The 17325-nt window shown below is 34.7% G+C and overlaps 1 protein-coding gene across 1 annotated transcript in view; it reads right to left on the reverse strand.

Annotated features, from left to right (window-relative positions):
- Positions 1 to 17325, reverse strand: part of LOC123242388 (OX-2 membrane glycoprotein-like) — a 46707-nt gene that overhangs the window by 4503 nt on the left and 24879 nt on the right. Inside the window, exon 6 of the mRNA XM_044670100.1 lies at positions 16107 to 16157. Coding sequence (XP_044526035.1) covers positions 16150 to 16157 — 8 coding nt within the window. The 3' untranslated portion in view covers positions 16107 to 16149. The remainder of the gene's footprint in view (positions 1 to 16106; positions 16158 to 17325) is intronic.

Raw genomic sequence — 17325 nt, forward strand, 5'->3', positions numbered from 1 at the left:
TGTATATATATATATATATTTGAAAAATAGGATATAATTAAAAGATAAAAAGCACTGGATTTGAGAGGGGCTAGAGAAGGCTCCCTGTAGAAACTGGTATTTTGGTTGGGATTTAAAGGAAGCTAGAGAGGTCAGTAGTCAGAGCAGAGGAGGGAAGAGTATTCCAAGCATAGGAAACAGCCAGATAAAATGAGAGATGGAGTGTTCATGGAACCACCAGGAGGTCAGTATCACTGGATCAAAGAGGATATGCCAGGAGCAAGGTAGAAAAAGATTCAAAAGGTAGGAGTGGGCTGGTTTATGAAGGGCTTTGAATTCTAAATAGAGCATTTTCTCTTTGCTCCTGGAAGCAATAGGAAGCACTGGAATTTATTCTTCCAGCACTAGCATACCCATGATCTGAGGGTATGGGAACTCCCTTCAGTGACCCAGATAGGCAATTTACTTAAATTAGAATGCCTTTGTGATATATAGTCATAGAGAGATCCCTAGGACACCAGCAGGTTAAGTATTTTGACTATGTTCATAGAACTAGTATGTGTCCAAGTGATTTTAAATTTTATCTTGTTCTGGTCCCCCTGACTAATCCTCCCTCCTCTAGTCAGGATAGAAAGCAAGTAGCCAGTATAAAGTAACAATAGCAGAAAGTAAGATTGCAAATGGGACCTTGGAGGTCACATACAAACCATCTCAAGCATCAAAGGAGCATAACAGTTACTTGTAAATTGTATCATAAATCATGAAAATTGAATCTTGTGACTAGATGTGATTAAATCAGGGGAAGTCCTGCTGTCATAGACTTCTGGTACTGCCAACTGCCATGGTCTATAAGCCTGAGATAAGCTCCAGATATCTGCAATGAGACCAGCTGCTAACTTTGCAAAACCTCACAAACTCCTGCCTCCTTGAACATCTTCTAAGGGTTCATGTTACTCAAATGTTCATAACTCTGACACACAACTATGACTCTCCTCCCCATCTTTTTTTTCATTTCTTTTTGCCTTCCTCTATTACCCCATCCCCATAACATCTGCCTCTGCTTCCCCAACCCCCTGCACTATTTGTCTCCATAATTTCTGTGCTTTATTAAAATGTGAATCTTTACTATCCACTGCCATCATGGACTTTTCTAGCAAGTACCTAAAGAACCAGATATGCTTGCCCTATTTAATAACCCCATAAATTAATTTGTAATACACCAACATATAACTTATAAAATAAAATTCCTTTTTACATGCCAAAAAACAGAATGGGTACAGATATTGTTACTTTGGCCATTTTGTATCTTAGGCTACACAAGAAAGGAATGCTGCAAAATTACAGAAAACAAGTATAGCCCCAAAGATGAGACATAAAGAGATTTCCCCACTCCACTCCTTTACAGAGACGAGAAGTCCACCTATGTGGAACATTACGTATTTTCTGACTTTTTCAACATACTGGTTAATTTTGTTTTTCTTTCATTTTTCTTACATATACATATGTATATTTAGCTTTATAGGAAAATCTCTTTGGGAGGTAGGAGGTAGGGAGATCCTGGGAAAGATTTAAACAATGTAAAAACAGAAGATAAAATATATCTTTAAAAAAGAAAAAGCTCTATAAATATTGGTATCATTATTATTTTCATTATTAAGTAGAATTACTGAAACACCTTATTCTAGTGTTCTATAACTAGCTATCAGACACAAAACCTAAAATATTATATAAAGTTATTGATTATGAATACTAAAAACTTAAGTCAAAAATCCATTGAAATATTTCTTATTTATTTGACATCAGACATATAAACCCAATGCCCTGACTTTTATAGCATTTTCTAGTTTGTTTTGTTTTTGTCTAGTTTTGCTTTATAAGAAAGGACATCCATAGACAAGAACCCTTCTTTCCCCAAAGGGAATCAGATCTTTCCCTTTAAAATGTAAGGACTAGAGAATGACGTTATCCTGAAGTAAAGTCAGAACAACGAAGAATGACATTATATAACAAACTAGTTATCTTTTCTAAAACTAGCCAGTCAGGAGTCTGTAACTATCACTAGTACTGTCTTGTTTGAATACATTTTAAATAAAGTCTACAACTAGGAAGTATCTGCCAGGTTCTCAATCCACTAAGCCACCTAGCCACTCCCCAGATATTAGTTTACTTTTAGAATCTACTTTGTTGTTGGCTACTATTCAGTTCAACTCGATTCCATCCATGTTGATTAAGCACTTAGCATGTTCAAGGCATTGTCTGAAGTAAACTTTCATATGGTGATTTTTTTAAACAAGGAATCTGTAACTCAAAAAACAAACAAACAAACAAACAAAACCAGGTGCACATCCCCTGGGTTAATAATCTGTTTCACTATTGATTCCTTACTGTCACCTACTTTATCTAATCTATTGCCAAGGTCTTTTGATTTTTCCTTTGTGACATTCCTCAGATACACTCCCCTCCTTTTCAATGATACTATCACAACTTCATTACCTGGACTATTGCAATAGCCTACTGGTGGATCTATTTACTACAAACCTCTCCTCATTCCCGTCCATCTTCTATTCAGCTGCCAAAGTCATTTTTTTTAAATAGTTGGTCTGGGTTTGAACTGAGGTCTGGTTGCCAAGATGGCAAAGTAAGAAACACTGGTTGTGTGCCAACTACCTTCCAGCCCAATAAGTTTGGCCTTGGTGGGATTAGGCAGAATCTAACTAGACTCAGCTGAACTGAACTGAACTGAACTGAACTGAACTGCTGCAAATCTCCATAGAGTAGGCCAGTTAGGCTTCTTCTATGAAGTGCTCAATCTGGGACCAAGATTGCTGAACAGATCCAGGCACAATACAAGTATGAGACAGTACTTCCTCTACCCCAGGAATGGAGCTAAGCTTCAGCATAAAGATAAAATCAAAGGAAAAGATATACTCAACACGAACAAAAGATAGAGAAAAAGCTAGATGTCAGAAAATTATTTCAACAAGAGAAATGGCTAAAATGTGAGTTAAAAAGAATACAGCAATACAAAGATGAAAATGTGTGAATGTGAAAGGATATCAAACCCAAAATGAATTCCTTGAAGAGCTCCAAAAAATACAATACCTCAAATAGAAAAAATTAACCCCTTAAGAAAGGAAATACAAAGCCTCAAAGAAGAAAATGGCTCCCTAAAAATTAGAATTGAACAGGGGGCAGCTGGGTAGCTCAGTGGAGTGAGAGTCAGGCCTAGAGACAGGAGGTCCTAGGTTCAAACCCAGCCTCAGCCACTTCCCAGCTGTGTGACCCTGGGCAAGTCACTTGGCCCCCATTGCCCACCCTTACCAATCTTCCACCTATGAGACAATACACCGAAGTACAAGGGTTTAAAAAAAAATTAGAATTGAACAAATGGGAATCAAATGACTTCCTAAGACAATAGGAAACAATAAAATTCAAAAGCATAAAAAATATAGTATCAGAAATCTTTGACTGGAAAAGAATCCCAGGAAAGATAATCTAAGAATCATTGGAATGCCTGAAAGCCATAATCAAAAAAAAGAACCTAGGCATCATATTGCAAGAAATTATTGGGGAAAACTGCTCTTATGTTCTTGAAGAAGAGGTGAAAATTGAAATTGAAAGAATCCACTGATTACCAAAAGAAATTCAAAATTTAAACATCCCAGGACTTTATACACAAATTCCAGAGACCTTAGCCAAGGAGAAAAAAATGAAAGCAGCCATAAAAAAATAGTTCAAGCATTGTGGAACTATAGACAGGATGATACAGGACCTAGCAGCTTCTACATTAAAAGATTAGAAAGCATGGAATATGAAATTCTGCATGGCAAAGGACCTAGGTCTACAACCAAAAATCACCTACCCAGTGAAACTGAGCATAATACTCTAAGACAGTGATGGGCAAACTACGGCCCATGGGCCAGATTAGCCCCCTGAAATGTTCTATCAGGCTGCACAACATTATTCCTAATCTGATGAATACAATGAGTGGGATACAATACAGTGAAACTTTGAAAGAGTTGCCTTAGAAACAGACTGACAGATGAGCATTTCCTTTCCTTTGGCCCCTCTTTAAAAAGTTTGCCCATCACTGCAGTAAGGGAAGTATAATAGGTATAGGTTTTAAAAGTTTAAAAGCAGATTTATGTAAGCATGTTAGGGAAAGCCTTTGCTGGAAGTCATGGACATTCTGAATAGAATGCAGGGGGTAGGGAGGAGAGTGCTGAGCAACAGACAGGTTGCTGTGCTGTGAGGGGTTCAGAAAAGAGGTGCAATCTGCAGTTCCTTTTGACCTGGAATCTTGGAGCGTGGCGAAGGTTGAAAAGGCAGAAGACATCAATCCTGCAAGTCAACTCTGAGTAGGGAAGTGGCCTGTGATCTGGTGGACAGTTTGCAGACATCTCTCCCTACCTGGTTACTTTTGATCATTGGCTGTGGAAGAGTTGGTTCCTGGTATCCTGAAAACATCTCTGGAACAGTTGTGATACCCCAAATTCAAGCCCTCTTCCTCAGGTCCTTAGCCAATCTGTCAAATCCTAGTAGAAGCCAGGTTGGCTAAGGAACTTACCCTTTTTGACTCCAGTCCTGGGCAGTTAGATATAGTTTCCCCTAACCCCCTCTCCTATCCCCTTATATTACAATTAAACTGTTTCTCTGTGTTTTTTTCTAGTACTTTAAAGTCCTCATTGAATGTATTTAACACTTGAAGTTATTCCAGGCTGGGTGGGGCAGAGTGACAATTAGTCAGGCTTAACTGCCATTTCTGTCAATGGACATTCCCCTTATAGTTAAACCTGGTTCCCTGGCTTGAAAGTCTTACCCATTGTCCCTTCCTGTCTCCTATCCACCCCACTGAACCCACAAATAATATTTAAGTTAACTCCCCTGGTTTTCCCCATACTAGAAGAAATAGACATTTAATAAAATAGAGGAATTCCTGATAAAATGAACAGAACTAAAAAAAAAAATTTAATGATCAAATTTAGCACTCAAGAGTAGCATAACAGGATAAACAGAAAAAACTAAAGGGAATCAATGGGAGTAAACTAATCACATCCCTGCATAGGAAAGTGGTAATCAAGTTCCTTAAGATTTCTCTGGTACAATTGAGGCCTAAAGTACTTAATATATTTATGGGTAACCAAGGGAAACAATGGGGTTAAATTGACTATATTTCTTGCATGGGAAAGAGATAATTCAAATACTTGAAATTCTTATGGCACAAGAGGTATTTAAAATACTTAAGATACTTTTAGGTAATCAAGAGAAACAATAGGTTGAGTTGATTACATTGCTAGTAAGAAGGTGATAACTAAGATGCTTAAATTATATAAGATGCTTGAAGTATCTAAGATACCTAAAGTACTTAGGATACTTAAGGTACTGAAGAAACTTAAAAACTTTATCACTTTTCACTATTATCACAAAGAACAATGAATAGAAGCATATATAAACAAAACACTGAGAAAGTGGGAAATGATGGGATGATTTAAAAAAATCAAGGGATAAGAGAGAGGAATATACTGGGAAAAGAGAAAAGGAAGAAAAAGTTGAGGGCAAATTATCTCATATGAGGAGAAATATTTAAAAGTAGAAGAGAAGATGGGGATGATGGGCCATGCTTGAACCTTATACTCATCAGAATTAGCACAAAGTGGGCATAACATCCATACTCAACTAGTTTTGAATCCTATTATTTTACCCAACAGGAAAGTAAGAAGTGGAGGGTGAACAAAAAAAAAGTGACAAGATAGACAAAAGAGACAAGAAACTCAGGGAGGTGGATAAATAGAAGTAAAAACATTTGTGAATAGGGAAAGGCTGAAAGGAAGGAAATAAAGAGAAGAATAAACAGAGGGAAAAATAAGATGGAGGGAAACACACAGTTAGTAATCATAACAGTGAATGTGAATGGGACAAACTCACCCATAAAATAAAAGAGGATAGCAGAATGTTTTAAAAGCCAGAATCCCATACTGTTGCTGGCTACAGGAAACTCATTTAAAGTGGGAGACATACACAGAGTTACGGTAAAGGGCTGGAGCAAAATCTACTAGGCTTCAGCTAGAGTTAAAAAAACAAGGTTAGCAATTATGATCTCAGAGAAAGTAAATGTGAAAATTGACCTAATTAAGAGATAAGGAATGAAATGTCATATTGATAAAACAAGTCATAGACAATTAATTAATATCAATATTAAACAGATATATATCAAGTTGTATAGCTTCCAAATTCCTAAAGGATACATAAGTTATAAGAGGAAACAGACAATAAAACTGTATTAGTAGGGGACATTAATCTTCCCTTCTCAGAACTAATTAAATCAAACCAAAAAAAAAAAATAAACAAGAAGGAAATTAAGGAGGTGAATAGAATTTTAGAAAAGTTAGACTTGATAGACCTCTGGAGAAAACTTAATGGGAATAGAAAGGAATATATCTTCTTCTTAGTAGTATATGACACTTTACAAAAACTGATGATATAATATAAAAGCCTCACAACCAAATGTAGAAAAGCAGAGATATTAAATGCATCCTTTCCAGGCCATAATGTTCTAAAATTACACTGAAAAAAAGGGTTGGAGAAAAAAGACTAAAATCAATTAAAATGAAATAACCTTATATTAATGAATGAATAGGCCAAAGAACAAATCATAGAAACAATCAACAATTTCATTAAAGAAAATGGCAAGGAGATAATTGCCAAAATTTTTGAGATACAATTAAAGGAGTGGGGGGGGGGGCACAATTTAGATCTCTAAATGTTTGGATCAATAAAACCAAAGAAGAACAGATCAATAAATTTGGTATACAACTAAAAATACTAGAAAAAGAACAAATTAACACCCCAATTTAACATCAAATAGAAATCCTGAAAAATGAAAGGATAGATTAATAAAATCCAAAGTAAGAAAACAAATAAAATAATAAACAAGACAAGGAGCTGGTTTTATGAAAGAAAAAAACCTAATAAAATAGATAAACCATTTGTTAATTTGATCAAAAAGGAGACAAAATTACTAGTATTAAAAATAAAAAAAGTTAAATTACAACCAATGAAGAGTAAATTAAAGCAATTATTAGGTTATTTTGCCCAATTATACGCCAAGCAACTTGGCAATCTAAGTGAAATAGATGAATATTTAGAGAAGTATAAATTTTCCAGATTAACAGAAGAGGATATAGAATACTTAAACAATCCTATCTCAGAAAAAGAAATTGAATAAGCCATCAGTGAATCCCTTAAGGAAAAACCCTAGGGTCAGATGGATACAAATGAATTTGACCAAATATTTAAAGAACAATTAATTTCAATACTATATAAACTATTTAGAAAAGTGACAGAGGAAGGAATTCTACCAAATTCCTTTTTTGACACAAATATGGTGTTGATACCTGCCAGGAAGAACAAAAACAGGGAAAGTAAACTACAGTATAGACCAATATCCCTAATGAATATTGATGCAAAAATCTTAAAATACTAGCAAAAGTTTACAACACTATATCACAAGGATCATACACTCTGACCAGGTGAGTTTTATACCCAGAAAGCAGGGATGGTTCAATATTAGGAAATCTATCAGCATAATTGACCATATCAATAATAAAACCAACAGAAACCATATGATTATTTTAACAGAAAAAGTATAACAGAAAAAGCTTTCAACAAAATATAATAATGTGTGGATTCAGGACTTAAGAGGTAGTTAAAACTATAGTATCCTGGAGGTGTGGTTCTGCTTAAGACCAGAAAATTATGAAACAAAGAATGGGAACACTGTTTGTTAAAGGGAGGTCATGATGGTATCTTGGGCCAACGCTCAATTTGCCTCATTAGTTCTTTTTCCTACCAAATATTCTCTGACCCCTTTTGCCAATTTACTAAGTGAGGGAGTTTGGAGTAGTGGATAAAACACTAAACTTTTGGTCAGCAAGACAGGTTTGAATCCTGCCCCAGATAATAGCTCAGTGATTAAGGGTAAATTACCTAATCTTTCTTCAGCCTCAATTCATTCCTCTTTCAAATGAGGGGATTATGGTCACTAACTCACTAACGGCCCTTAACTATTCATTTGATGCTCTTTCTGTTGAAGAACAAAGTTTTAAACAGTACTTTGGAGAATGGAAGAAATACTGTTGATGCTTCACCATTTTCTTTGTTGCATTTCTATTAGATAAGTTGGCAGTCGGGTGAAATAGTGGACACACTATTAGTGGGCACACTATTGGATTTTCAGTCATGAAGAACTGAGTTCAAATTCTGCCTCTCACATACACAGTTCTCACTTAGTTCCTCTATTCCTTGTTTTTTTCTTCCATAAAATGGGGATAATAGTAGCATTTACCTCAAAATCAAGATTCTTTGTGAGAATCAAATGAAATAAAGTAGTTAAGTACTTTGCCAAACTTAAAGCTCTATGCAAATGTTAATTACAATTATTAGTATTGGCAGAAAAAAAAGGTTAAGTGCAATCTAGGGGCAGAATTGATTCTCTGAAACAGCCTATCAGAGGTTCTCCAAAAGGTATGGCAGAAAAGGGATGTAGCAGGAAAGCATTAGGAATTGTTTGTCTTATATATAGAGAATGCTGCCCACTTTTCACAGTTCATAAATAATGGAACCCTAGTACCTATGTAGAAAACATCTCTTTCTTTAGACTTATGAAGAAAAAGAAGCCTCCTGCTATTCAGGAGGCTTGTCAGATTTCAGGAAAACAGGTGAATTTCATTTGCTAATTTGCCTTTGTTGAAATGCCCAGAAAATTGTTTTCTCCAATTTTAAAGTTTTAGCCAAATGGTTTTTCCAATTCTAAATATTCCTCACTAAAGTTCTATTCTTAGCATGGAAAACACATGAGCTCAACAAATGAGAAAAACAACCCTTAGACTATTTATGCTGACATTTAGCCAGAGATTTGGCTGGTTATAACCACAACAAGGAACTTTCATTTGGAGATAAATAGATTCCCAGCTAACAGCCTTCTCCCCTGCTTATCCCCAAACCCTTCCTACTTACTTTTTTATATGATCCTTTATTAGTTCTGGAATCTTATGAATATAAAATTTCATATATGTCTGTGAATCTTATGAATATAAAATTTCATATATGTCTGTGAATCTTTTCACTGTTATGCCTCTATGAAATGTGAAGTTCCATTTGATAGAAGTAGAGGGCAGCTTGCCACTGACTAGCTAAAGATTGACTATACCCAGATGGCTTTAAAAAAATTAATTTGAGAAACACAGAAAAAAACCCTAAAGGTAGCATCAAGGAAGGACTGAAGTTTAAGAAGGTACCCTAATATCTCAGAAAACAGCCTACCTACAAAAAGGTAGGGGAAAATGAGCAAACACTAAAAAAAAGCATCTTACTTTTGTGAAAGAGAATTCTTTATTCTATTGTCTATCCTGAGTTAACACTAACTTAAGTACCTCACTAGATTGTGAAGACAGGATTAACTCTCCTTTGTCTACCTTTTGATTGAATCAACATAAGCTTTAACTAGGTGGAAGAGCTAGTAAACCACTTAGTGAATTCACAATGTACTTAGTACTAGGTGAGAAGCTGGCAAGATACTTGGAGAGTTCCACCCCTTTTTTTTCTAACTCAAACAGTCAAAAACTTGTGAATTCTTTTAAGAGTTCACACCCTTAGAAACTGTGAACCCTTTCAATGAGTATTCACCCCTCCAGAAGTTGCTAACTGGTTCCCACAAACATTGCCCCCTGGGCAGTGCTAGACTATTTGGAAGCTATGATTGGCCCCTGTGAAGAGGGACAGGAACAGGGAGTCACCATGAAAGCAAGCCCTGAACTCAGTCTGGGAGGATGGTCTTGGAGAAGAGAATCTGAGATATTGTCTTCTGGAGATAACCTTGCAACTGGGGAGTCTTCAAGGAAGCTTGCTGGAGACTGCAGCTTGGATTGTGGGCTTGGAGCTTGGCTTCAACTTAGACTCTGACTCCTGGACTACTTCATTGGGTGAGTGAAAGGCTGACTACTTTCCTAGTTTCCTAAGAGACTAGCTTCCATCTTGGAGGAGACCACATGGTTGAGAGCTTTAGGTTGCTATCCCCCTCACATTTCTCTTCTTTATTATTTCCTATCTATTTGTAAATATTTGTGAATAAATTTCTGACTCAAAATATAATAAATATTGGCAACCACATAATTTCATAAAATTATTATCCAACCATTAAATTTAACCCTTACACTCTAAAGAATTTTTATGGAGACAAAGAACAAGGTACAGACACAGAAGGGGACAGTGAAAGCAAAGCAAACACATGCAAAATCCAAAAGAAAAATATGGATTGGACACAGATTCTGGAAGAGCTCAAAAAAGACTTCAAAAACCAATTAAGAGAGGTAGAGGAAAACTGGGGAAGAGAAATGAAAGCTGTGTAAGAATAAATGAAAAAGGAGAACCAAAAGCTGATAAAGGAAAATCAGTCCTTAAAAATTAGAATTAAGCAACTAGAAACTAATGATTTCATGAGAAATCAAGAAACAATAAAACAGTCAAAAGAATAAAAAAAAAAAAGAAAACATGAAATAATCTTATTGAAAAAACAACTGACCTGGAAAGTATATCCAAGAGAAACAATTTAAGAATTATCAGACTACCTGAAAGCCATGATAAAAAAAAAATGGACATCATAATACAAGAAATTATAAAAAAAATTACCCAGATATCCTTGAACAAGAACATAAAATTGAAATTGAAAGAATTCATAGATCACCTATGGAAAGAAATCCTCAAATGACAACTTCCAGGAATATAATAGCTAAATTCAAGAACCCCCAAGTCAAGAAGAAAATCCTGCAAATGGCCAGAAAGAAACAATGAAAATACCATGAAGCTACAATCAGGATAACATAGGATCTAGTGGCTTTTACATTAAAGGATCATAAAGGATGGTATATGATATTCAGAAAGGTGAAAGATCTAGGTTTACAACCCTGAGTCATATATCCAACAAAACAGAGTATATTCTTTCAGGGGAAAAATGGACATTCAATAAGATAAAATATTTCCAAGCATTCCTGAGGAATGAGCCAGACCTAAACAAAAAATCTGAAGTCCAAACATGAGACTCAAAAGAAACCTTTAAAGGTAAATAAGAAAGAGAAATTTTAAGAGATTCATTAATGTCAAAATGTTTGTATTTCTGCATGGAAAGAGGATATCTGTAATTCTTAAAAATTATTCTTAGTTGTAGAGAAGATAGAAGGGATATACTTAGAAAGAGGGTGGGGAAGTAAGCTGATTTAAAAAAAATTTTTTATTATATTAAAATAATCAGTTAATTCCATCCTTCCCTCCTCTCCCTCCATCAGAGAAGGCATCATTTGACAAAAAGATCTATGTATATGTAAAACAACACCTTGCTTATTTCTATTTATCAGTTCTTTATCTAGAGGTAGACATAAACAAGTCACTTTTAAAACATTATTTCTGTTGCCATATATAATATTCCCTTGGCTCTGCCATTTCATTATTCATAATTTCATGTAGGGTTTTTAAAAAGCTTGTTAGCTCTGGAATGAGTTGAGGCAGGAAAGCTCTGGTATCCAAAAAGGGAGCCACCAGAAGAGTTGTTCACTCAATAGGAGATACTTAACGTGGCAGAGATCAGAAAAAAATAAATGGGGGCAGCTAGATGGCTTAGTGGATAGAGAGCCAGGTATGGAAACAAGGTCCTCAAGCACTCTCAGTTATGTGACCCAAAGCAAATCACTTGACCCCAGTTATCTAGATCTTATCACTCTTCTGCCTTGGAACCAAATATTCAGTATTGATTCTAAGTCAAAATAAGGATTTTTAAAAAAGAAAACAAAAGAATGAAGTACTAGATAGATTAGTTGGCGTCTGATGTTTCTTGTTTTGGATTTATGATTCTATGGTTTACTAAAGGTCTTTAAGAAGTTTAAAAGGCTTATTTTAATTAAATAACTGGTCATTCCAGGTCTTAGAAGTTGAGTAATATGAATGCTTTGCTTACAATTAAACAGGATAATGTTACTGTCATAAATGTCTATGCAAAGAAGTTTTTATGATTTTACTTAGAAAACAAAGTCACTATTCTTCTGACTTTTGCTATGATAAAAGAAATAATTTTAATAAAAAACTAACCTTTTTAGCAAAAAAGAAAAGGAGAGAAAAGAAAGAAAAGAAAAGAAAAGAAAGGAAAGGAAAGGAAAAGAAAGGAAAAGTAAAGAGAAGGCTTCAATTATAAGCCTAATGAAAGGCTCTATGTTTCAGGACCAACCAGCTTAATTGAATTAAAAGATCGGGACAGCTTTGAAGTGTGAGACTCCCAGCCTCAGAGAACAAGAGCCAGTTAAAGATTCAAAAGAGAGGTAGGGTTTGATAGGGAGTAGAGATAGGGAGAGGCACCAACTCAGTAATGCAACAGAGACTGACTTTCCATCTAGCTTGAGGGCTTTTGGAGAAGAGGAAGCTTATTAAGGTTTTGCACAATTCTATAAACATGAGTTGTTTTGGTTGCAAGTGTTTTCTCCACCAGGACTTTTCTAACTGCACGCTTTATGTGTGTGCCCATTCTTCTCACTAATGGAATTTATGAGTGGGAATGTTTTGTTATTATTATATTCATTAGGCTATGTAATAATAATGATAATAATAATAATAATGAACAATCCCATCCTTACAGCTATTTTAATAAATACCTTTCCTTTGAGTTATTTCATCTTTTAAAGACTACTAAAGATAAACATCAGGCCAGGGCTTTGGGAAAAGGTTGTTAATGAGCTACAGTTTTTGGATTAATAGTTAAGGGAGGGAGATGACCTATGTGGCCTCAGAAATCCCATCTCATTTTAGATTTATGATCTTATCACCTATTCAAGGTCTTAACAAGACCTAAAGACTTTAGCTGTAGACCTAGTGAAAGACTTTATGCCTGTTTACTGAGGATTAACTTAATGATATTCAGTGAAATTCATCATCAGATACTATATACTATACTATACATTATCAAAGTCTATAAGATCTGAGATCTACAGGAGGGGTCTTCAGAGGAAATTTAGTTCAACCCTCTCACTTTATAGATAAGGAAATTGAGGCCCAAGGAAGCTAAGTGATTCATCCAAGCTCACAGAGGTGGTAAGAACCAGAAGTGAGGCTTGAATTCAGAGCCTATGTCTTTTGTTTTATATCACTAACTAAAGGGGTTTGATTTATGGTGATGGAGGAACCTCATAGATCTTTAGGTTTTGAAGCATTTAAGTGTAATACATACACGCTTCCAACATGCAAACTAAACATTTGGTTTAATCTGGGTCTCTACAAGAGGGAATTTCTTCAAGAGTTTATGAGAATTATCTTAGAAATATGTAGATGAATAAGGAATTCCATCCAGAGAGTTTGTTCAAATGAACAAATTGTGTATCAAAATCTTATCTGGGCCTTGTGTAAATTATTCAGTTTTTCCCATGTTTAATAAATAGAACCATCATGCTTTGTCACTTATTTGTGGTCAATAAACAGGAAATGTTAAGTTTGTAAGGCAAAGGTCTAGGGGTCATTTGCCTTGCTATGTAACTTTGGACAAGTGACTTCCCGGCTCCCTTCCTCAGATTCTGTAACTGTGAAATGGATAAAATCCAGTTCTTCCCTTAACTATTAGAGAACTAAGGCAAACCCAAAAGAATGATTTCTAGGTTTTGCAGTAGAGACTATATTGTTCAGAAAGAAGATCTTGTTACTATAGCAGTTAATGATACAAAAGCTAGCATTTATACAGTGCTTTAAGATTTACAAAATGTTTTATATATACTATTACATTTGGTTCTCACAGTAATCCTGGGAGGTAGATGCTTATTAGTTACCTCCATTTTTATAGATGAGGAAACTAAGACAAATCGATGTGAATTGCCTTGCCCAGAGTCAGGCAACTAGTAAGTGCCTGGAGTCAGATTTAAATGCAAGTCTTCCTGACTCCAGGAATATATATTGCTCCATCCACAGTGTTATCTATAGTGTAATTGTGAATAAACATAGAGGAAATGAAGCCAATTTTTCTAAATTTCTGAAAATGAATGGCTCCTTATAGTAGCTGCACTCAAATCCCAAACATGTACTTCAAACAACTTCCATAATCAAATATTAAAACATTATAAGTGTTCCTTTGTAGAGCAAACTTTGAAGCTTTTAAATATTTGAAGCTTTTAAATATTAACACAAAAGCTCTGAGAAGCTATCTTCATAGCAAAGTGAAGTAAAAAATTAAAGCATATATCTAAATAATTCAAGTTGTGTTTTGTTTTTTTCCCCTAAAGGGCATCCATCCAAAATATTTGAATGAGTCTAAAGCAGTTTCTTTTTCTTTTTCTTTCTTTTTTTTTTTTTTTTGGCTTGACTTATTCAAATAGCTTCAATTTGGGAGCTATATAGTATACTAGGAAGAAATGGACTATCAAGGAGTCAGAAAACCTGGATTTGTAGTCCTAGTTCCAAAACTTTCTAAACTAATGTAAATTAATATAATTCTAAACTAAGCTAATTCCATCATTAACTTCATCTGTAAATCTCAATCTCCTCATTTGTAAGATGAAGATAATGATTTTTTAATTACTTACCTCATATAGTTGCTCTGATAAAATGGGTTTATAAATTATAAAGCATTATATATATGCATATATATTCACTTATATATACATACATATTCCACTTTTTTCTTGTTTATATATATATATGCATATATGTAAACATATGTGCATTATGATGATTTCTCTTTATTTTCCTTATTTATAGGGCAAAAGACCTATAAAAGCAGTCCAATTATTGACCTAAGTAACATCTCTTGCATAGAATTCTCGATCTCTTCTCTGATGCTGCTATCATCCTAGTAGAGGTCCTCATCACCTTATAGATGGATTATTTCAAGAACTTACTGTACGGTTGATTGATCTGACAAAAATCTACCTACTCCGGTCCATTTTTTTTCAGTAAGCGGCCAAAGCAATCTTCTTCAAATGCAGGTCTGACCATGGTCCTCTTCTCTCCCCAACCAAGATTTAATAAACTCTAGTAGCTCCCTGTCATCCCTTGGATGAATATATACAATCCTCTGTTAGGAGTTCAAAGCTCTTCATAAATGATTCCATCCTCATTCTTTCAGTCTTCTTGACTACAAATCTAGAACTCTAATCATTACATCATGATGCATTAGATAATTGAGAAAATAGGTAGTGTAGTGGAAAAAATGCTTAATTTGAAGTCAAAGGACCATATATTATCTTATATATGCTGCAATCCAATGACACTGGTCTCCTTGCTGTTCCTTGGACAAGACACTCCTTCTCTTGACTATGGGTTTCCCTGTTTTTTTTTAAAGTCTCAGATAAAATATTACCTTTTACTGGAAGTATTTCCTGTGTCCTCTTAATTCTAAATACTTAATTCTTAAGTCTTCCTTCTGTTGATTATCTCCAATATATCTAATATGCATATATATACTTACACACACTCACATATATACATAAATACACAATACATAGATACATATATGTGAGTGTATATATGTATATACACATATATTTGCATACTGTTTCTTTCATTGGATTGTGAGCTCTTTAAGAGCAACTAAGTGGCTCAGTGGCTAGAGTCAGGTCAGAGAGTGGTGGTCCTGAGTTGAAATCTGACTTTAGATACTTCCAGCTGTGTGACTCAATTGCCTAGCCCTTACTGATTTGTTTTTTGTCTTGGAACAATATTTAATATTGATTCTAAGTAAAAAAAAAAGGTGTATGGTATCTTCTGACCAAGAACATATACAAATATGCATGTGGTGAATGTAATGAAATGACCATTAAAAGTTAAACCCAGAGCTCTTTCTCTTTTGCAGTTTTACTCCCTAATTCTAATGTTTCTGTGTGTATGTATCTTCCAACATCACATGGCACCATTACAAATATATATTGTACATTAAAGCATAGACAATTTCCAGTAAGAAAGTTTAAATAATAAACACAATTCTCTACAGAGCAAAATGAATAAAAATAGCAATCAAAAGAGGCATAATAATGAAAGCCTGAGCAATGAGTCAGAAAACAATAATTAATAGCTATATGAAATACAATTATAATTATAAAGCAACTTACCTAAATTTCTGGTGTACATCTAAAGCAATCCTAGGAGGAAAATTTATATCCCTAAAAATATGCATTTTGCAAAATAGAAAAAAAGTAGATTAATGAACTAAATACATTCAATATGTTAAAATTAAGTACTTAACAATTAAAAATAATAAGTACAAAAGAGGAAATCTTGAAAATTAGTATAGAAATAAGTAAATCAGAAAATTCAAAAACACTGTAAATTGATTAAATTAAAAGCTTGTTATTTGAAAGTCTAAAATTTTGATAACTTTTAGCCAACCTAACTGATACGAAGGGGAATGATAATATGATAATAAAATTAGCAAAATTAAAAACTGACCATAGGCAAAGCACAACATGGAAGAAACAGTAGAATTATCAGAACCTATAGAGGATAAGTTCCAAAACCAAAATTATGTTGATGCTTTAGCTATTAATATAGACAAATTAATAAAGCATGAACAGAGATCTTATTGTACTCTCAGAAGGGAAATTGAACTAGTTGTAAAGAAACTGCCAAAGACTGATGGTTGGTCTAGAATTCAGTGATGGGCAAACTTTTTAAAGAGGGGGCCAAAGGAAAGAAAATGCTCATCTGTCAGACTGTGTCTAAGGCAACTCTTTCGAAGTTTCATTGTATTGTATCCTACTCATTGTATTCGTCGGATTAGGAATAATGTCTAGTGGCTGGATAGAACATTTCAGGGGGCCCCCTGCTTCTGGCCTGCGGGCCATAGTTTGCCCATCACTGGTCTAGATAAATTTACAAGACAATTCCATGACATTTGAAAAAAAAAAGGATGCTATCTGTTGTTGAGTTGGTTTTTTGGTCATGATTGACTCTTTGCCACATTTAGGGTTTTCTTGGCAACAATACTGGAGTGGCTTGCCATTTCCTTCCTCAGATTATTTTGAGGACTAGGAAACTGAAGCAAACAGGGTTAAGTGACTTATCCAGGGGCACAAAGTTAGTAAGTGTCTGAGGTTAGATTTGAACACAGGAAGATGAGTCTTCCTGACTCCATGCCTGACACTCCATCTAATGTGCCACCTAGCTGCCTTCAATAAGTTTCTACCCTACACAAATTATTCTCAAAAATTGAGAGAGAAAAAATGTTATCAAACTTGTTTTATTTGAAGAAATTGAAGCTCAGAGTGGATTAAGTGACATGGAGGATAGGGACAGTAAGTGGGAGAGCCATGATTTGGACACAGGTTTTGT

The sequence above is a fragment of the Gracilinanus agilis genome, chromosome 3 (genome assembly GCF_016433145.1).
Source record: "Gracilinanus agilis isolate LMUSP501 chromosome 3, AgileGrace, whole genome shotgun sequence".
Taxonomy (NCBI): domain Eukaryota; kingdom Metazoa; phylum Chordata; class Mammalia; order Didelphimorphia; family Didelphidae; genus Gracilinanus; species Gracilinanus agilis.